At 40.1% G+C, this 22,577-nt stretch overlaps 1 protein-coding gene across 1 annotated transcript in view; it reads left to right on the forward strand.

Annotated features, from left to right (window-relative positions):
* Positions 1-22,577, forward strand: part of LOC138049179 (muscle M-line assembly protein unc-89-like) — a 139,236-nt gene that overhangs the window by 99,095 nt on the left and 17,564 nt on the right. The window contains 19 exon segments of the mRNA XM_068895353.1: positions 25-399; positions 722-1,030; positions 2,402-2,678; positions 3,556-3,583; positions 3,695-3,945; positions 5,695-5,761; positions 6,154-6,257; positions 6,367-6,436; positions 6,527-6,619; positions 7,186-7,278; positions 7,797-7,847; positions 9,213-9,290; positions 10,001-10,042; positions 11,810-11,944; positions 12,561-12,671; positions 12,878-12,944; positions 13,215-13,408; positions 14,444-14,759; positions 16,844-17,122. Of these exon segments, the coding sequence (XP_068751454.1) occupies positions 25-399; positions 722-1,030; positions 2,402-2,678; positions 3,556-3,583; positions 3,695-3,945; positions 5,695-5,761; positions 6,154-6,257; positions 6,367-6,436; positions 6,527-6,619; positions 7,186-7,278; positions 7,797-7,847; positions 9,213-9,290; positions 10,001-10,042; positions 11,810-11,944; positions 12,561-12,671; positions 12,878-12,944; positions 13,215-13,408; positions 14,444-14,759; positions 16,844-17,122 (2,940 nt within the window).

Below are 22,577 nucleotides of genomic sequence, written 5' to 3' on the forward strand. Positions count from 1 at the left end.
TTACGGCTACATCTCTTTCTGCAGAATCGATGTCGGAATCTTCATCACAAGATGAAGAACAATTGGAGAAGATTAATGCACGATTGGAACGCCGACGATCACGAGACAGCGTATACGCGCCCGAATTCTTACAAGAGTTGCACAACACGGAAGTTCATGAAGGAGACTTGGTTTATCTGACCGTCAAAGCATCCGGGACACCAGAACCTGAAATCACGTGGTACAAGAGTGGCGAGCTGTTGACAGAGGACTCAAGGGTAAAGTTCATCAAAGATTCCGACACTGGGACCTACTCTCTTCTTATCAATAGAGTGCGATTGGGAGATGCAGCCATGTATCGCTGTGTGGCGTCAAACATGGGAGGCTCAGTGGCTTGCCAATCAAGACTGACTGTAAAAGGTAAGGAGAGTACATTTCAGAGGTCCGTGGAAATGTGGGTTGTATGAAAAGAAGCTGGTCCTTCCTTGCTTACTTTGTCACTCAAGGGAAAGGAAAGACAATTTAGGCTTGTTTTTGCGTTTCTTTGAAAAAACAAAAGGCTCCACACAATGCAAACGGGAAATTTGTGAATTTTCTTTGTTGGTACAAATGTTATTTTCTCGTAAGCTCCTTTCACCTCTTGTACCCGTGATTCCTTTGTTTCTAATTAATATTTAATAATTAAATATTAAATATTAATAATTTATTAATTAATATAATTAATATATTATTTTACCCTCAGAACTCGAATCTAAAGGCGAACGAGAAGCTCCAGCATTCACTGCTCCATTAAAAAATCGCATCATAGAGGACGGAAGTGCAGCTAGATTTGATGTGCGCGTGCGTGGGCAACCAACTCCACAGGTCACGTGGTACAAAGACGAGGAAGAAATCACCTGTGAAAAATTTTCGCATATTAAAATTTTCCAAGAAGACAACCTTTGCTCTATTCTGATAACCGAAGGAAAGCTCAAGGATGCAGGACAATACAAAGTAGTGGCCAAAAACGCACACGGCGAAGCATCATCTGCCGCTGGGTTGTTTGTAGAAGGTATGTTCACGATAACTATTTTCAAGTACAGCATATGCGGTGCGATGTGATATAGAGACGTTCGATCTCTGCAGAGGGCAAGGTTAAAAATTGGCGTTTGAAGATTTGGTAAAATCCTTGATTATTTGTGATTTCCTGAGGTAACGAAAATCTGGCAAAAAATGCCGTCAAGTTCGCTTTGCTAACCATGGCTAACTTGTGCACAGCATGAAAAGTGTCATCTCTACAGGAAAAACACAGAACTACAAGGGTTTTTAGTTACAATATTAACTATCAACATGTATACTTTATTCTAGCAAAACGCTCCATGAAATTAAGGTATTGGAAATTAACGCGACTTAAATTAACACGAATTTAATATGTGAAACGACTTTCGAGTAAAGAAAATTAGCAACGATGCTTTGAAAATTCTTAAGTGTACGAAGAATTCATGGGACCATTAGCGCTTTTGCCACCCAAGAATTTATCAGTTTTTGATGGCTAATAGAGCGATTTTCAATTGAATGTCGTAAAACCAAAACCAAAGTAATTACTTTAGCCAATCAAAAAGGACGGAGGCAATCCGGTAAACCAATCAAAACTCGAAGTTATTACACATAGCCTACACAAAGCGCGGGAAAATGTGCACGCGCGAGCCACGATTGCTTTTAGTTTCACTTCTGACTGGTTGAAAAAGCGGCGCGAGAACTTTGAACTAATCACTGAGTGAATTGAAAACCGCTCTACCTGGCTCGTTGTCAAAACTCAAAGGCTCAAAATTAGAGATTTAACTGAGTGTAACAAGTTCTTTACCTTTTGAAGTCAATTTTTAAATAGAATGATGCCCTTTGTGAGCGAACGAAACAAACCGTCAACAATGACTTCAGCAAAGATTCCCGTATTCCTTCCGTCCAAAACGACCAATTACCACTGTGCATGCCTTTTGTACTTATTACGAACAGAAAATTGCAAAAACGTAATCTGGATCCTACCTTGAATAACGTAACATAACGTGGTGTAACGTAACACAACGATTAAGGTGAATAGCGTGTTGTAACGTAGCACACATACGAGGACGTTTAATGTGCCGGACATAATAGAGTGACCATTGCTCGCTCGTTATAGTTTAAGCACTAATTGGGGACACTGTAAAATGAAATCACCTAATTATCGCAAGTCAAATAAAATGTTGGTTTTTGAGGAGAGGGAAAAACCGGAGTACCCGGAGAAAAACCTCTCGGTGTAGAATAGAGAACCAACAAACTCAACCCTCATATGACGCCGGGTCTTGGAATTGAACCCGGGCCACATTGGTAAGAAGCGAGTGGTCAAAGACTACGCCAGCCCTGCACCCAAATTCTTAGAGTAAGTTCATATTTCTTTTCATTCCAGCTCCTGGTCAGTTGCCACTTTCAGCTGGAGACAAACCACCTCGCAAGAGTTCCGGACTTTCACGAGTTGAGGAGGTCCTCACACTTACGTTGTACACCGCCATTGAAGACTTTTATTCAGAGGAAACTGGGAATAAATTTCTTAAGAAGGGCGACAAAGTCGAAGTCTTGGATACCAGCCGCCCTGATTTCTGGTTGGTTCGACGCGTGTCACGTGGTTCAGAAATCGGATTTGTGCGCCACACTTGTCTAAGAAAAGACGAAGAGGAGGAAGACGGGTGAGCAGTAACGAGTTAAATTTAGCCCTTGAACGGCTGACCTAACCTACAAAACACAATAAACAGCAACACGGTAACATAAGCCTTCTGTAGCCCCGGATTTCAACAGTCATGCTATATTCATCTCCCCATTAAAAAGTTTGTCCGCGCTTAAACAAGACATTGCTATGCATTTTCAATGCTACCTTTGGACTTTTCAGGAGAACTGTATTCATTTCTTACGTTAAAGCGATTTTCAGCGGAATTTTGAAAGTAATGACAAGAATGAATTGCTACTTGTGAAGTAAATATATCGTGCCACTTTATCAAATAATTCGAGCAAAAGAGAAAACGAAACTTATCGTGTCTTCAACGCTCGACTTTTCCTTTTTTTGGAGCTTAGTAATGTCGTTCCTTTGCATTGTAATTAGTTTAGTTGAAATGATTTGAACCCAGGATTGCGATGTATCGACAGATTTTTATTTTTCGGGTGTGGTCCAGGGCCCCGTTTCTCAGAAGTCCCGATAGCTTTTCGAGCCCGAAGAGCGGCTTGTGAAACTGTCTTTTTAAAAAGCTAAAAGCAAAATGATTTTAAAAATTGATGACTCAAAAACTTCACCCTTGGTAAGATACAGAGGGAAATGTGACACCCGAAAAGATCTGGGACTTTCCAGAAACAGCCCCAGGAAACGATCGTTGTTGGTGACTTTCGTGTGAACAAACATGAGCGGAATTCATCTTCATTCAGTCAACATAAAGTAGTCTTGTTTGTGAGGCGACTGGTCAGCAAAAAAAGTGATGTTACTTTATTTGAATTCATTCGAGAACTCGTGTTCTTAGTTTTTTTGTGTCCTTTCCCCTTTTTATTGGTTTAAATACGAATCTTTTTGCTTTGCAGAGACAAAGCATCTGTAGCACCCACGACCGTAAGTAGTTTAGTATATTTGTTAATATTGTTGTCAGTAGATCTTGCACCAATTGGTTATTCATGTATTGACTCTGAATATTAACTCAACAACATTGTTTTGGTTTTTTAGGAGGAAAAAGAAATATTTGTCTCAATTACCAACTATAAAGCAAAGACGCCCAGCGAAGTTTCCGTGAATGAAGGGGACTTGTTAGAGGTTCTTGATGACACAGGCACCGAGAACGTCATGGTTTGTGTAGCGAGCACTGGCAAGGTGGGCTGGTTACCAAGGGTCTTTACTATGAGGGCCCCTGGAGAGGATGCAAAGAAGGCTCCCAAGACCAACAAAGGCAAAGAGAAAGAGGCCCTCCATCAACGAGAGTAAGAGCTGTGTAGGCGAATCGACTTTACTAGTGTAGGCGAATCCACTTTAAGTGTGTAGGGGAATCGACTTCAGTGTAGGCGAATCGACCTGTAGGCGAAACGACTTGCAGGCGAAACGACCGGTTTCCCGCCAGAGAGCTCTCCCTTGAGGGACGTTTGGGAACAACTAACCACATATTCCAAATTAACGTAGAAAATAGTGGGATAAACAACTCCATCAGGATCTCATTCGAGATTTTTATCTATGATCTGCGGCAACATGTGAAGTCTTATATGGTTTGAACACAGGGGCCGTTTCATGATTAATACGTGAAGTACGATCGTCTGGGTGAGTGTAGTCCTGAGAGGGACTGTTTCGGATAACATTGACTGACGTTTCGACAGCCTGATCGGAAGGCGGATCTTCAGGGTCAAGTGATGTTTGTAACATCAGTGGATGGTATGAATGCTGTCGGTCAAATCCGGATTCAACCTGGTTATCCTCATTTTTCCTAGTTTAAAGCAGCTATTAACCCCCCAAAAAGGACTGGAAACACCTTTTTCCTCCCTCCAGTTCTGTCAGCTCACGCATCTCAACACGTCTTAGTATCACCTTATCGGTTTCTGTGTTCATACACCTATCCATTCAGTCTCAGCACTACAACACAGTAAAAAACAAAGAACTGTCTTCACCAGTACACAACAACGACGAACATGCTTAACCAACACACTTCTTTTCATTATTTACTTTTGTATGATAAGTCAACTGATATCCATGTATGATAACCAAAACGAATCCTAACCTGATCCTAATTTTTCTTTAGGCTTAATTTAGGCTCCAAAAAAGTTTCTTAATTTATCTGAGTCCGTATTCAACCTAGGTAAAATGAGGATCACCAATTTAACCTACGATAGGTTGAAGCGAATTCAACCTGAGAACGGATTTTACCGGCAGAAAATTAACACTCTGGTCGTTGATGTGATTGGTCAGCTGTCAGTTAAGCTTCATTTAGATGTCAGTCCTTGTCATCCTAAACAGTCCGTCTTGGGACTACACTCATCCACACGATCGTACTTCGCTTGATAATAAAATGTGAAGTTTTGATTTTAATTTGCGCTTGGTAAGGTTAAGGATGCAACGAGTGGTCCAGAATCGTTGACGGCACTCTTCAAACCGCATGCCCCTTGGTAAAAGGAAAGGAAAGGAACTTTATTTAAGTGTCTAGTCGTTCTAGCGCTGGAGCGCTAATGGACCAGTTTCGATATATTAAAATTCAGTCCTGAACAAAAGACATCATCTCGAGGCTCTGGGGAATAAATGTAAGGAATTGTATGAGTTTATTCCCTAGAGCCTCGAGATGATGCCTTTTGTTTTGGACTGAATTTGTGGTCTATTTGGGACACTACAGAGCGTTTTCACATGACGTCACGGCGGCCATGTTGGTGGTCCAAAACAAAGAAATGGCGGCCATGATGGTGTACCAAACTAACTTCCGGGAATTATACTCTATTTTTATGCAAATGCTTCCTCTTGTTTCAGTAATCCAATATGGCTACTGATCACGTGGGTGAAAACGCTCTATAAACTGAAATTAACAATAATGTTTGCTGGCTGTGACTTGAGCCCGCCGTTCCCATCTCAGAGGGCTCGTCAGCTCAGGGAACGCAAAAGAAAAGAGACGTCTGCTAGCAGGGAACTCTACTTTTAATAGCGAGTTCACTTTTTCATTTATTCTGATAGCACTATCTTTCTATTTCTTTTCATAGACGTGTCATAAGCGAGCTAATTGAATCTGAAAGAAAATATGTGACTGACCTTCGCACAGTTGTTGAGGTAAGAGGTCCAAACCAACTTGGTTGTGAAGCCGAACAAACAAGAAACAACACTGCTGCTCTGAACCACAGTGAAAGCCGATACAGTTACTTCGTTAGCAAAGCGAACTAAAGCCATGGCTAAAATATTTTGTTCCCTAAACTTACATCTAATTAGAGTCAATTCTGGACATAAATGCAGACAAACTTTGCGCGCCACTTGATTCACGGCCGTGGTTTTAAACCGACACGAAGAAATATAGTTTTACTTGGAGCGGTTAATTTGGAGCAACAACATATCCGCTGATTGTTTTACGGATACCATTGTGTGTGGTTACTACCTTAAACCACTCCTAGCTTTGGACACCGCATGCGCACATAAGACTCAATGACACGTTTGTTATTTTCGTGCAGAGTCATTTAGCTGAACTTGATGCAGATGACATTCCTGGAGAGGTCTCAAGTCAGAAAAATTCTGTTTTTTCGAATATAAAGGACATCTACAGCTTCCACACAAGGTATGGCTTTAAATTCATTAGAAGTGTGCGAGCCCGATCAAGATCATCAAGTGACTCATTTTGCATTGTTGCGCCAATTCTTATGTTGTGTTTTTAATTCTTGTGACAGACAATTCCTTCATGAACTCGAGGCTTGTACCAAGAATCCTGATGAATTCCCGAAAAATATTTTGCGTTACGTAAGTTGTGTTGACACTTGAAGGTTGTCCAATGTGCTCCGAAGAAAAAAAGTGAGAGTTGTGAAGAACGTGCTTCTTTCTCATCTGCAGAAAACCCAATTCGAGATGTACATTGAGTTTCTGGAGAGCAGAGCATTTGCATGCGATATGTTGGAAACAGAACCCGTGAAAGACTTCTGGGCGGTAAGTAAACTGGTTTGTGTCAGTCAGAGAAAACAAAGATATAACGCCACAGCAATCTCGAGATTATCTGAATGTCAGCAAAGAGTCGGGAACAGAGATTTTGAGGCCAGCTGCCAAGCTTTCCTAATGCCTGTCTTCCTGTGGTCCGTTAAGTTAATGTTATTATGTTACGTTACTTTGTGTTGCGTTATGTTTGGTTAATTAGGTTAGGTTAGGTTAGGTTAGGTTAGACTACGTTACGTTATTTTATGTTTATACACACACCTAGAGTGGCTGAGTTATGTCGTTCTTCATGACCTCAATGAAATTCGGGGAATGGATAGGTAATATTTACAGTGACTTTGATATTTCGAGATATTAGTGATAAAAGGCTTTGTGGACGTCTTTCATCTCAGTGGCATTCGGGGTTTAACCAATTGGAGTTGCAGGAATGATGATTTTGTTGGTGACTAAATTGCGTGTGTTTTTTCTTTTCTTTTAGCGATCCTTAAGGAAGAGGAACGAAACCATTAAGCAAAATTCGAATATTATCAACAATAAACACATTCTTTTTGCACTGTTGTTAGGAATTCAAAGAAGACACGGAAGATAGTTATAATCTTTCTGATTACCTTGAGAAGCCTGCTCAACGACTGAATGATTACATTCTACGTATCAAGGTAAAAATGGGACTTAAACAGTAACTTTCTGAGAAGAGAAGCATTTATGAAAACTTGATTTACTGCCTTCTATCTGCTCGTCAGCTTAGAAAAAAAGAACTTGTCAGTGTCAGGGTCACCGTAGTGATCGCTGAAATAGGCAATTTCTGAGTTCATGTCTGCCTCCTCTTCAAAGCGAGTCTAAGTGTGAAGTTTTTGTGATGGTAATTAGTTCTACTTAACATATGAATGAATCTAGTTTTCATAAGAAGAACTTCGCACTTAGACTCGTTTTGAAGAGGAGGCAGACATGAACTCGGAAATGACCTACTACTTTCCCTTCGCCAATCTTTTCCGGTTTTGATTGCATACAGCATCTCTAGATTACGAGTCATACTTGCTTTGGGATCGTTGGTTATCTTTTCTTCGGAGGTTCAGTTTTAAGCTGTCTTCCTTTTTGGTTTTCATAGTCATGCAGTTTGACATCGAAGATCTCGCACAGGTGTAATCCTTTTGTTGCTGTGTATTTCTCTTTGTAGGAGCTACTTAAGTTTACAGTGCGTGCAAATCTACCGCATTCTGACTTTGAGGTGAGGATTTACTCATCACTCTACAAACAACAGTATTTGCGTAGCACGCTACAGGCTTTGATACTTCGTCATTACAGCGAACGTACTATGGACTTTGAGATCTACGACGGCGACGTCGACGAAAACACGCCACCGTAAAATACAGCATTCCTCTATCATAAAGCCTCATTTACACTAGCAGGTTTTCCTTGACAAGTTTTCCTTTTTGAACAAAGACACTTGTCATGGAAAAACGTGTAAAGGACGATATTTGCTAGTGTAAATTACTTGTCAAGTGCACTTGTCAAGGAAAACTTGTCATATTTTTCATTTACACTACCAAGGAAAACTTGTCAAGGAACACTTGCAAGTGTGTACAGTCGGCAAGTTTTCCCTGACAAGTGGCCTTGTCAAGGTAAACTTGCTAGTGTGAATGAGGCTTAAGTCTTTCGCAATTATTCCATCTGGTTCACGTCGTACAATGTGGGCGAACTTGCTAATAAGTTGGTATGAAAGGTTTCAGAGAAAAAGGTAGAGAATGACAGGCTCGCATTTGTAAACTGACGTTGTCGTGGAAACCTCAAATAGGGTGATCTCACGTCGTTGTTACGCATGTGCAGCACGATCATTTTCCCTCTTTTGACCAATGATGTTATTGTTTTGTCGCGTTGTCGTTGCCACGCAGTCGTCGTTTCTTAATTCACCTCCCCACCAACGGAAGGAAGACTTCAACCTCTGGAAGCTTGGTAATTTGGCTGTCCACAGGGTAGACTTCAAAGGAACCGGGCATTTGGAAAGGCCTTGTACAATAAAAAGATGTAAAATGACTGTGACGTTGAAAATCTGAGATGTTTTTTTAGTAGCCGTATTAATTTGGATAAATTGCCGTGGCAACCTTGTAGGTTTTGAGCTTAGTTGCGCTATTCCCGCTTCCATTAACTCAGCGCATTGAAAAACTATAGGTCTACCACTGAAAGTGGACTGTGGGAAGTAAAAGAAGGGGGTAGTTTCTAAAGAAACTGTGGTGGGGAAGTAGTATACAAAAATTTGGTTTTATCAACGGACTTGGTAATGTAAATTGGCCACCGTACGGAGATTCTAAAAGCTGACGTTTCCTGCGTTAGCCCTTCTTCAGAGCGATTCGAGGAATTGTGCGTTATGTGTAGTTTTTATAGTAGGGTGGGAGCTACGCTATTGGTGGTATCATGGCAACGTGAAAAATAGAAATACATTAGTTAAATGAAAAGTAAAGCCTAACCAGAAAGCATTGGGCTCGCCAAGAAGGTTGTCCTTCTTAGAGGCAATTGTTACGATGGCTGGAAGATCTTCAGTAGCAAGATAAAGAGGTGTAGTTTGTCAAGTTAATTTTTTTCATTCTCCTTTCAGGCTGCACTCGTATTTTTGTGCAGTATTTACCAACGAGCCAACGAAGCGTTACATAAGTACCACATTGAGGGATATCATGTGAGTACATTTACATTCATTTGATTTTACCAGAACGTGTACTGTGTAGGGTAAGGGACAAGGGCTTAATTAAGCAGCATGTAGGCTTAATGACTGACTAATTGGGGGGAATGGAAATATCCACCACTCTCACCGACACTGAGGGGAATAATTGTTTTAGTATATACCAAACAAGTTAAATAGAACGGTTTTCAATTGAGTGTCGAAAGTAATTAGCGAATTGCTTTGGTTTTGCATTTACTTCACTCAGTGATTGGTTCAAAGTTCTCGCGCCACTTTTTCAACCAATCAGAAGTGAAACCAAAACCAATTGTGGTTTGCGCGTGCACATTTTCCCGCGTTTTGTGTCGGCTACGTGTAATTACTTCGAGTTTTGATTGGTTTACTGGATTGTCTCCGTCGTTTTTGATTGGCCAAAGTAATTACTTTGGTTTTGGTTTTACGACACTCAATTGAAAATCGCTCTAATCAGCTGAGTTTATCAATAAAATTTGCTCCTCGCTAACCGAAGCGAAACGGGAAGCCATTTTGTTTTCCGTCGTTTGCTACTTGCCAGTCACCTCTAGGTTAGCCAATCAGAATGTGCGAAAAACTGAATGTCCACTTGACGACTTGTCAGTGAGAACGCTGGTTAGTTAGAACGCTGATAGTCTTAAACCCTCCAAATGATTTAATGTTTTAATAAAATTCCCTTCTTGATATTCTTATAGGGCGAGATTCCTTTGGCCGACCTTGGCAGACTTATCCGAATGGTAAGTTAGAAAGCCGGCTCAAGTTAGGATTGGAAGATCGTTAATGCAAACTCGCTTTCTTCATTCTTTCTTAAAAGTGGTATCCATGGGAGCCAATACGCATGAGACCCTTTTGATGGTGTAACTTCATTTTTGAAGATGTTTATTTTTTGTATGTCAAGAAGCTCATATTCGAGACTACCTCCAGAGCTCTTTGATCTCATATTAAAGGTCTCGTAGATATTTTGATGAAATTCTGTGATTAGAGAACAGTGTTATGATGTCAGTCGTATTTCACGCAGCATTACGTAAGGTTACCAAAATAAAGGCAAAAAACGCCATGTTATCCCAGATCACCTTATATGGAAATAAACAGTAGACGTCCAAACGTTAACAATGGTTTGTGCTCTATATGTGGGCTATCATGACTTTTTTTAATTTCCCGTCCCTTTTTTTCGCGCTAGAAATATCTTTTAGGGGCTCCATCTCTTTGTTGCTGCTTTTTGATCTCCAGCTTGGATGATCAGTTGTGCTTCTATGATTCGAACAAAAGTAGAGCGTGAAGCGACCTCTTTTGTAGTACGTCTTCGTGTTTAAACAACATCTTATAAATATTGTTTTAATAATAATCCACAGCTTTATCAAGACCAGGAGAAGAGCTGTCATGCTCCTTCTACGTCATCATAGTTAACTCTAACCGGAAAGATCCTGTGCAAGCGAAACAGTGAGAAAATGAAATAAGAATAAATTTTCATCAAATCGGTGTATTAAACTTAACCTGAAGCTTTTCCATAAGGATTATGGCAATAAAACAAAAACTGAGATTCTACGTAAAATAGCATGCCTGATCATAGAGCGCGTATTCCTTATTCCGTATTCCGGAATAGGAAGTTAGAAGTCCTTCGCTTTTACGGAGATTCACATTGAAATTGTCAAACACCCGCTAAAATGCTATGTTAAACAAATCTTTGTTATCCTTGTTGCTTCAAAACGCCAAACATACAGTTTTAAATCATCACTCCGCGTATTCTTATTCCGGAATAGGGTCAATCGAACGCACCCTTAGTGTTACAGTTTCTTAGTTCCCTTGTTCCTACTCAAGTAAGATAAGACAACATAAGGAATATATTTCGTCTTTTCTGTCTAAGCTTTAAAAACATGGAGTTTGTGAATAAAGACCTTGACATGTTAAAACGATGAATGAAACTATTTAAAAAGGAGCGAGACACTCAAAATTTCGCAAATTAACGTCAATTTGTGCTTTGAAGTCTATACAATTTTAACCCTGTTATTGTAATAACTAGGGTAAACTAAACTAATTATGTAAACTGTTCAGCACCGTAGCAAAAATCAAAATCAAAAAGTGCATCATGACGTACATGGAGTCTGAAAATGAGTCGTAACTAAGGCGTTAAGGCCCAGTAATACGGGCAACATTTTTCGTGCAAGTTGTCGCGCAACAATGTTGCTTTGCAAATTGAGATGGTTTGTTGCCGCATATTACCACCTTCTTGTGCAACAAATTTTTATGTTGCGAAAAGTAGACGTCGCTTTATATTTTTGCAACATGGAAATTTGTTTCACAAGAAGGTGGTAATACCCGCAACAAACCATCTCAACTTGCAACGCAACATTGTTGCGCGACAACTTGCACGAAAAATGTTGCCCGTATTTTTGGGCCCTTTGCTAATAGCCAAACTTATCACATCTGCCTTGGACATATGCGGCTGAAACTAAGAAATGGTCGCGGATGGTGATAACTTTTTTCTTGTTTATTTTCGTTTGTAGGAAGTCGTCTTATTCTGGGAAGAAAAAGCTAGAGGAAAAGGCAAAGAGCGTGACGTTTTCCTCTTTGAGAAGGGAATCGTTAACACGAAAAGGAAGGAAGGGGGAAGGAAATTTCTCTTTAAGAATATGCTCAAGGTTTGAAGTTTCTAAATACATTTTCAATTTGTTCCTCTTAACGAACTCCCCCGTTGATATTTTGACGTTGTACATTCTAATCCCCTGTAAGCGAACACTTTCTGTTAAGGAAACTCTCGGCCTCTGTGACGTGACGTCTTCTTGCGCTAATTTTCGTTTTTCAAGCCATGCTCACATTCGTAATTCATTCCTTCAATTGTCGTCCATCGATGTAGTAATTCCAAATATAGATCCCGACGTTTCATCTGCTTATTTCCAGTCACTCTGTCAGGCGATGAGGTCGCTGACAACTTTACTTTCGTGCGGTCCGCTGCTGATCTTTTTGTCTTTTTTTTCCTGCAAACGACTTCCACGGTATTTTAACGATCTACATACGAAACCCTTGAAGCGAAATTCTTGAAGCCTTGTACTTTGCGATAATTGACCAGTGCTCGACTTCCTCTGTTAGTACATGGATTTGCCAGCCTTTTCCATTCGCCTGTTCTCTTCGTACATTTTTGGTGCATTTGCTTTGAGATTAGGGTGTTGTCAAGCGTGATCACGTTATAATTTTGTGTCCTTATTAGATGGGATGCAGCCGTTATTTCTACCAACAAATTCATTTATTTCATTGCAGTTGACCAGTGGAAATGTGGGCCTGACGGAAAATGTTGAGGGTGAACCTCGCCATTTTATGGTGTGGGTCGGTACTTCTGTTACGAGTGCTCTGGTGTTGCACACGTTTGAGGTTAGAAGTTTCTTTCTAGCTTTGGGAACACTTTCTTTTGATTTATCATCATTTGGTCACCTCCGAGAAATTTCAAAGCGTTCAAATTGTTCATCGGATGTCAAATGGACCATTCACCAACTTAGTTATTACTCCTTCATTTCTGGTGCATTAATCCTAAACTTTCGAAAATTTCAAACCGACGATTCGATTGTTTGTTATTTCAGACGAAGACCAAATGGTCGAAGCAGGCCTGGGTTCAAGATATCAAACGGCTGCTTAATCTCAGTGATGGTGAGGAAAGTTTTCTTTCTTGTGTTGCATTGCGTTTCTTTTAAACAGTTAAAATCTTGAGTGTTTTTTTAAAAGGACGCGAAAACGTCTCGGAAATCGATTACAAGTACGACCGTTAGGTCTACTCAAGTTATGGGAACTGAATTTGGTTCTGTTTCATAATTAGAGATAGCTTTGAAAAGAATTTCGGAATCTGCTGAAACGAACAAAAATGTTATTTGTGCTAAACTAAATTTTTTTTTTCTTCATTTCATTTCAACTTCACCGCAGATGAATCACCAACTTCCTCCCTTGTCTTCGGCGAACGTCTGGTCCAGGTTGCCATCGATACCCAGAAAGGGCAGAACCTAGTTACCACTGTCAAAGAGACTATATCCAGTCCTTCGTACTCGCGGTTGATAGCAGAGGTTGAGAAACAGTATGTGGCGATCACGCCTCCAGACTCGCCTGAGCCTCAAGGCCTGGTATGCGAAATGCGCGTTATCATCTGTAATGATTACGTTATCGTTGAGTTTTACTTTTATTTCTGTGTGATTTATCGTTATTTGAATTGTTGTTCCAAATATTGCCAAAAAACGTACGTTGAGATAATCGCTTGATGTTAGCCTTAATAAAGTGTATCCTAACTGTCCATTTCCGACGTAATTTTTATACTGCCATTTATCCTCGTCCTCAGTTTTTACGATTTTTACTTCGTACGAAAGTGATAGGTGTCAAAAATGTTATACTAATGGGAAATTATCCAGTGCAAGTTAACGAACCTGCGAGGTGCCGCACAGGAGACTACTTGGCCCTTTACTTTTTTAATTCACCTCAATGATCTTCCAATCAGCCTACTGTATACCCTGCCTTCCGAACTTGCCTAAGGACGGGGTTCAAATCTTAATTTTAATATCTTCTCAGCTGCTGGGGTTATCCAAACCTTTCAATTTTACCTTTTTTCCAGCAAGACTCTAAACGTGTTGTAATATGAAGGGATAACGCAAAAAAAAAAACTGTCTCTCTAGTTTTAAGCAAACTGCTCAAGGTTTTCAAAGGTGTCTGTTTCAACCAATCACAAGCAAAGCCGAGAGGAGGGTAACACCCGGTTGCAATCCTTTGCTTGTGCTCTTGTCAATTTAACAAATTGATGTCAGTTTTTCGTGTGTCTGTCCTGTTATTGATCATGAATTTCGTCATGACATTGTCATCCGCTGGATCCGCAGACTACTTTGACAATGTTATGACGAAATTCATGATCAACAACAGTACAGACGCACGAAAAACTGACATCGATTTGTTTTTTACAATAACAAAAAGGCAGAGGTGTCAAAATTAAGTCAAAGCACGAGAAGAACGCGAGACAAAAATGCGAGAAACTTCAATCTGACGCGATCAATATCACGTCATTGTGGCATAAATTATAAATTTGTGTCTGTCCGCTTATTGGCAAAAACAATTAGCCAATGAGCGCGCGAGAATTTCGCATTCATTGTAAAATCTACAATTGTTTCTTGTAGAATATACAACTAGGAGCGACCTACCACTTGTCAGAGGAAACACTAGAACGCGCAACACACCAGAGAGTTATCGCAAGAGGAGAAGAAGTGAGGGTCCTCCGCTCTGGCCGAGATCTCTACTTCGTCCAGACGGTGAAAGACGGTGAGACTAAAGAAGGCTGGGTTCCAGGAAGCTGGTTAGCTGAAAGAGGTTTTGACGACCAAATACCCGATGCAGAAAGCCAGGAAGCCTTGGAGGCTGGTCTAGATATCTCTCAGGAACTGAGTAGCGAAGCATCTGAACCGGAACTTAAGCGATTGAGTGAAGTGAGCGGAGGTAAGTTCTGTAATCATGTACTTGACGAGATTCAGTGAATACATGCAGTTTAGTTTCCAAGTTCACGTAGTCATTGACTACCCTGCTCCGCAGAGGATTTGTTAATCTCGTCCCCAGAGTCCGCTTTTCTTTTGGTCAGCACCAAGAACACGGACTTTGGCCACTTCCAAGGCAGGAAATCCGCAAATCACGGACTTACGACTCGTCTACGCACCCTCAGAAATTTGAAACAACAGTGGTTGTCAACGGTTACAAAAAATTGTCCTTCACTACTTACTGCGCGCATAAATTGGAAGTGGCCATAGTCCGGATATCCTCGATCTTCTTTCACGAATGCGCATGGGCATGTTCAGTCGCTAAAACTCAAACAGGTCATAGCGGGTTTAAAACCGGTTAAGAGTTTAATTATTCGTCCAATGTTCTGCAGAGGATTCCTTTCGTTCTCGCAAAAGAGGGAAGAAGGGAAACCTCTCCTGAGTAGGATGGTCATTGACTTTATGCATCACGCAGTTGTTTTGGAACATTTTTAGCTTGACGCGGCTAACCTCCAGGATAGTACCACACTAAAGTTCGGATGATCAGTTAAACCCTAAGACGGATTTGTCTTTCATTCAAATTTAGTAAAATGATTTAATTTTTTGTTTGTTGTTTTTTCAAAACAAGACTGAAAACTAGGAAAATTTTAGCTCTAACTTTACTAGAGATATTAAATGAAGTAGTTCATAATGCTTCAAAATTTTTCAAAAACTGGCAAATCCAGTCATCTTCCCTTTAAAAAAAAAAGTGACCGAGCCTTCAAAAATAACGATGTCTAGTACTATGCCACGTAACGGTACTTTTGATTCTTTCTGAGCGAGAAATATTAAAGCTTGACCAATTATGATTCAGTAATTTGCGGTTTTCTTTGGAAAATGTGACATGCTTTTGTGTTAGGTTGTCAGATGCAATGTCTCTTTTTGTCCATTGTACATAATCCGCCTTATCTCTTGAATATCGAAAAGGTGGAGTGTGATAGGACGTAGTAATGTCAAATTAGTTCAAATATAGCAACAACTTGGTTTTCCCTGACGCCGAAGGTGTTAAAACTTTGCGACTTTCCAAGCCGTAAACTGGAAATGTAAAGGTTTTTGTATCAGTCTCAGTGTTATTGATGCTGTAAAGAAAGGTGCAATTATTGTTATGCTTTATCCTTTTCGGCTCATTGCTTCTCAATTAATGCCAGTATTAATTATAATGTTTTGACTTCGTCTACGACTAATTAATTCCGAGTCAATTCCGCAACTTGTTTCCTCGAGCAGCAGAAATACTAAAGTGTACAGTTAAGCCTGTCTGGATCACGCCTCGTTCTTTGTTTTGAATACGGTCGTTGTTATGAAATGAGTTCACGATCTTATACTTCGTTTTCGCGAACGTACGGTTCTCAAGCGGCTTCTGCTGAACGAACTTTCGACAAATCTTTTCAAAGCCAAGATCCTAACGCGAACCAGCGTGCCGAGGAACGAAGGGCGAGACGAAGATTGCGAAGAGGTACTTCGTTTCTAAATACTGGTCATCGTGATAATTTGAATTAAGCATCGAGATAGGTTACTCCCTCCCTCAAACCATAGTTTATTGATGTTGTCGCTATTTGTCTTTCACTAATTTGCCATTTCTAGTTCGATCAGTGAAAATCTTGAATTAACAAAAGTTATCCACTTTGCAGTAAGCTGCTCCAAACAGTGATTTCACTCGTAAACAAAACCAGGGATACCTTGTTTTCCATTTTTATGATCTTCCCTTTGTATAGTTATATACGTGACATTAATGCACTTGGTATTCTTGTTCATTTGAAGTAAAAGTAGCTTTTTCCTGAACGATTTAGAGTCCCTCTTGGTGCTCTGTGGTGGTCCTTGATTTAACATGGTACCCAAGGTCTGACGAGTTTAGTTCATTGCATTAGAGTTTGGTTGCAGTGGGTTCAGTGTTGTAACGAGGATTTCGTTGTGCAGATGCGTGATGTCCCAGGGATCGAATTTAATTCTGGCTAACAGTTTGTAAAATTAACTAAAAAAAACAAGACATTTGTATCTTATTTTGATCCTCAGCTCAACCTAAATTTCTCAGAGAACTCCAAGATGTGGAAGTTTGCGTCGGTGACCCCGCTAAGCTTCGTTGTCGAGTTGAAGGAGATCCTTTCCCTGACATTAAATGGTTTGTTGACGGTGACAAAATTAAGGAAGGTGGAAGATTTGATTTTAGAAACGATGGCGACCTCGTGACGTTAAGAATTTCTGAAACAAGTGCTATGGACGAAGGAGAATATCAGTGTACAGCTACAAATGAACATGGGACGGCTTCGTGTTCCGCTGATCTTATTGTGAACGGTAAGTGATTTAATTATTGTAAGGAAAGGGTAGTTCAAAGATTGCATCCCGCTTTATCGTATAATGGTCACTACGGGTGATTGGAAAGCACTGCTAAGTAACGTTAATCAGTTTCATGGTCATACTAAACGAAGTTTTTGCATACTTGTCGGCTAACCGGACAACCCATGTTACAATCGCCGGACGCTATTTAGGCAAAATTGTGGAACTCTTTGTAACCCGACTTTAAGAACTGCAGCGCGAGCAATAGGGGAATCTTTGTTTACATTTTTTTCGCTCGTTAGCCCAAGGCTAGATATCGCTTTCTTGATCAGTCAGCCGAGATTAAAGTACTGAATATTGAAAGTCATGGTCCTTTCAAAATGAGCTATGGGAACATTGGCCCCCTTGCTCCCCGAAAATTATCGGTGGCTAATGACTCACTCGTTATCAAAGCTAAAAGGCTTAAAACTGGAGATTAAAGTAACTTAGCGCGCTCTTTTACCTGTTGAAGTCAATTTGTATTAAAATGGCACGATGCGTTCTGTAAACAAACTGGTGTTTTAATGTAACAGTGACGTGAGCAAAGATTCCCTTATACAGAAAACGGAAATGCAAATAGTGCTAAAGGAATTTTTCATGGTGTTGTTTCTAATAATGTTTAAATTGAATTTTATTTTGAAATCTGCCAGAATCAGACTTGACAAATAAGTCTTCTCGCCTCTTTTAAAACAAAGAACTTTCTGAAATTCTTGCCAGCTAAATGTGACTCAATCACGCATTGTCAAGACTCAGTATGTGTGGTTTTTGTTTTGCCAAACACGTTGTGTTTTACGTTTGATGTCACGCAACCATATTGGGTTATGGCGGCCATATACTGTGTGCTATGGGAAAATTGTACTGTATTTTTTATGGAGATTCTCTGTTTCACAAAGGCAAACAGTGATTTTGCTCTTTAGTTTGACCATTGGAATAAAAGTTTCTCAGCAGTACTTTCTTTCCTCGAAACTTTTCAGGGGTTTGTATGTTAAAAGCGTTGGTAATATAAAGTCTTTTAAAACCTTTGCTTTTATTTTCTTGGCTTCAAAACATTAAAAAGGCAAGCTCTTTCAAAGAAAACGGGTCGCAATTCTGCATATTAGTTTTCTCTTGTCCGAAATCGACAAACTGGCCACGTGAGCATTGATCTCGAGTCAAGTGTGAAAATCTTAAATGACCTCACGTTATTGATCCTGCGTAGTATTTACTGTAGCTAGAACTACTCTTTGCTTTCCGGTGAAGCTTTCGTGTTCAGTGAAGATATCTTATCGTATCTTCTTGATGTGCAAATCAAGGTCTTGTCTAGAAATACACGTAATTAGATACAAGACGATTTTGATAAGCGTCACAACGTGCCCTTTGCTCTCTTGTTAGGGAGCTTAAGCACGCGCGTTTTTGAAACGCGGACGGCAACCGGAAGTAAGCTGTTTTCCCTTTTAACCTGTTTTCATACAACCACATTTTCATTGCTAAGTATCTTTTCTCAATTTGAGATGATTAGTGTAAAAAGCTGGGAGACACCACTATCCTAACACAAGAAATTTTCTCTTCCGGTTGCCGTCCGCGTCTCAAACACGCGCGTGCTTAAGCTCCCTATTACTCGCGTGTATGAATACAGACAATCAACGCCCGGGGAAGGTACTGCCATGTATGGACTATATAGGTATGTGCCGCTGTGAAGGGTGTGGTTTTCAAGCAGTTTGCTCTAGGATAGAGCATATAAATCATAGCGTTTGGGTCTAGAATAGGGTATCATTTTTCACGAAACTGTCCAGTCGGTTTGAAGATTCTATCAAGACTAAAGAAAACCAGTAATTACCACTCAAAAATATAAAAAATTCGCGATTTAGATGGAAATCGGTGGGAGTTTACCCTAGTATAGGGTAGCATAATTCAGCTGAACTACAATCTTGGACAAAATAGATGGGAAGTTTGTACCCCCCCCCCCCCCCCCCCCAAACAAGGATGGGAAAAGGGCACGGGTTGGCTTTTGCGCGGGTTTTTCCTTGTTTTGAGGTGGATGGGGGTTTGCTGTTCCATTTTATTCTGTCCAAGATTGTAGGTCTGGTATAGGCTAAGGGTTCCAGGGTCCCAGCGGCACATCCCCACTGAGAAATTCCTTAAGTACCCCCCTCCCTCTCCCCCCGGGAATCAACGTCACAAAGTCGCCCCCAAGTCCTCGCGTCGCCGAAAAAAATTATGCTAAACCTTACACTTACAGTAAACACCCGCATATAAGAACAAGTGGATTAAGAACATCAGGCTGAAATTTGGCCAATAAAGCACCATATGAATAAGAACAAAGTCAGCCTGATAAATAAAACATGTTCTTAATAAAAAGGGAAAGGGTATTAGGATAAGGAAACAATTCAGTACAGTAACTTATATCAAAGTACTATGGTGTTCGCGACCATTACAAACTATAAAATCTATTAGTAGTATATAATTTTAATTATTTCTGAAAGTATTTCTGAAACCAATTTTAAGAACATTTTAAGAACACTTGCAGGCTGATTTCTCACTAAGCACCCCTGAAATAAGAACACGGTCAGCCTAAACCTGAAGAAAGTGTTGTTATATGCGGGTGTTTACTGTACTTTATTGTCGGATAGGTAGCAAATACTTCGTGTTGGGTATCAAAAATTGAGCGCGCATCTGTAGTTGCGTGCATTTCTGGGCATAAGTGGAGATGTTGAAACACAGAGTTCTTTCTTCCCGCCAGTGGTTGGCACAGTTAAATGATGACAACATTATAAACAGATACACATGCCACTTGTATAAGAATACGCAATGTATTTTTAGGCCACATGCACGAAATTAGTAGACTGGAGAGTTTTTCTATAATGCTCCACTTGGATATGCATGCCATGGTATGGTACATATATTGCATATTTCATACGCTATATAGTGGTTAAAAGACTAACATGTGACCACTCAAATGAAGGCTACCGAGCAGTTCTGGGACTTTATTTTGAACTTCAAAGGTGACTCTAAAATTCGAATTCTCGTCTCCGTTGACTCCGTTGGATAGCTGTTTAATCGTTGATTGGTTCGTTAATTTATTTTAAACGTCGTGCCGTGCAATTGACGTTGTTCTCTCTTTCTTTCTTTCTTTCTTTTTTTTTTTTTTGGCTTTCAAGTCGTTTTAATTTGGGGAACTGGGCACTGTAATGAAGACTCTCTCTTCAGAACGAGGATGCCCGAGGACCACCTCCACCCCCCTGCTTAACACTATTTCATTGTTATCACTCAGTGAAACTGAATCTGTTGTAAATCGTGAGTCATCCGCGGGTGGTCAGTGTACCTTTCCACCCGAATCGATTTACTGTTTATTGTTCCACGGGAAACACTTGTTGGTCCGTCATCGTCGTTTTGAAGCGTCTCGTCTCGTTTTGCTTGGCTTTTGATGTAACATTACACTGTGCAAAAGTTGTGATAGTAGGAATTCTTCCTGTGAAGTTTGGCGCCAGATGTTCAATTCACTCAAATACACCCTCTACAAGAATGCAGATCCATTAGTAGATATGGCAATTAGTCGCATTAAGTGAAAATTGTTATCGTGAATGCCCTAAAATGCTCTATGGTTTTTGTTATAGCACTCCACATTTGCGTTATTTTGCATCATATTTTTCTTTTCCATTGTAAAACGTACGTTTTTAGCGAACAGCCAATGTAGCTTTCACAAATTTAGCTACTGCTTGTCGATTCCACTCAGGTCTGCATCATAGGATTCTGTGGAAAGGCCTGTAATAAGCAAGCCTTAGCCCTTGACTAGCAAGATAACCTTCGAATCTTCTCTTATTTGCCTGCCAATAACCATGATGCTTGTGATATTGACCGGTGTTTCGCAAACAGACAATCGTTGCTAGTCATAGTTGCGTGACTTGTAATTATAAAAGGCGGTATGCACGTACATTTCTTGTTGTTATCAAACTAACTCTGTTGCTATTTGATTTCATTACTCTTGATCGATCAATGTAAACAAAAAACTCTAAATGATCACAGGTCAAAATCTCACTACTATCAGATAGCATAGCTGTTGATCTGCAAAATTGTGTGTGTTTTCGCAAGGGTTGTCTATTTGCTAGTTCTTTAGCTGAACTGAACACGATGCCAAATGAAAAGAGTAAGTCTAAAATACATGATATTTGATTACCTTTCTGGAAGTTTTAAACAACATAAGAGGGTCACCATTTGTCATGGCATTTTAGCACGCGTACGGCGATTGAAGAGTACAAGTTCTGTTTCGGTTATGTGAGGTTCGATTGCTCACAAGTATTCCCTTGCGTAGTAAATTCAACAAGATATGGCAAATTAAATCGATAGGTTGGATTTTTTCCTCGTAAATCGTGTTACCTCTATGCTGTTTGTAACTTTCTTCTGTGGATTTTTTACACGTTGCGTGGTTTAATGGTGACATCTTCTATGGGTTCAAGCCGGGATAGGTTTCTCTCAAATCCCAGATTCAAGGGTACATGCGATTCAAACCCATCAAACAATGCTCGGTTTTCTTTGCTGGCTTCCCAACTTAAAGCGGTTTGCTCCACATTCGGAGCATTGCATCCGCCAGAAGTGTACGAAATCTTTGTTCTCTTGCATACTACTAGATGGCATCGTAGGTGCTCTGTCTTCTTAGTTCAGTTTTTCTCCATTTGCCACTTAATAATTTTCTCAGTGCCTTTTGTCGACGTTGAGCTCTCTGGTATGTGAAAGGGGTCCGCGAGTTGATCTCACGTCATTCGTACACTTTGTCAAGAAAACGGCATTACCTTCATAACATGTAGGTGCAAAAATTTTATTCCTTATCACTTTTATCGCCGACATTCTTAACAGTAAAAAGTGAGTAATGTTTTCATCGTAAACGGAACAAAAACGTGACCTCTTTATGTGAAACCTTGTGTTGTACCCGTGTCTTTTTTAGAAAACAGGTCTTCATCCAGCAAGCTTGAGGCAGTCTCCCGTTTGAAGTCGAGATCTATTTACTCCAACGCTGTTTTAAAAATCAGTGTTAAAACTATTGGTAGATTTCTTGACATCGATGTGAATCAATCCTCAAGATAAGTTGTATCTTGGGATAATAACATTGTAAGAGCTTCGTTTGGCAAAATTGGTCTGTTTATTCTGAACAAAATTCATTGGAATCCTTACTGATTATCTTCTCATTTCTGACATTTCTGCTCCCCGATACTTGTGACCCTGGGCATGTTATGAGTGAAGAAATCAACAAAAACTGCTTAAAAAAACTGTCAACCAAATAATTGAAACGGTTCAAGAAGTGATGCCTTACAAGAGGGTGATGTGAGATAGTTTACTCTATTTATAGCTGTTGCTTAATTTTAGGCAAGCAAGTGTTAAACAAAGATCTCAGATTGCATTTCAGTAACATCCAGTACTAGTTTATGTTTAGCCTTCCGCGCAAAATGAATATTGAGTTTTA

The sequence above is a fragment of the Montipora capricornis genome, chromosome 5 (genome assembly GCF_036669925.1).
Source record: "Montipora capricornis isolate CH-2021 chromosome 5, ASM3666992v2, whole genome shotgun sequence".
NCBI lineage: Eukaryota > Metazoa > Cnidaria > Anthozoa > Scleractinia > Acroporidae > Montipora > Montipora capricornis.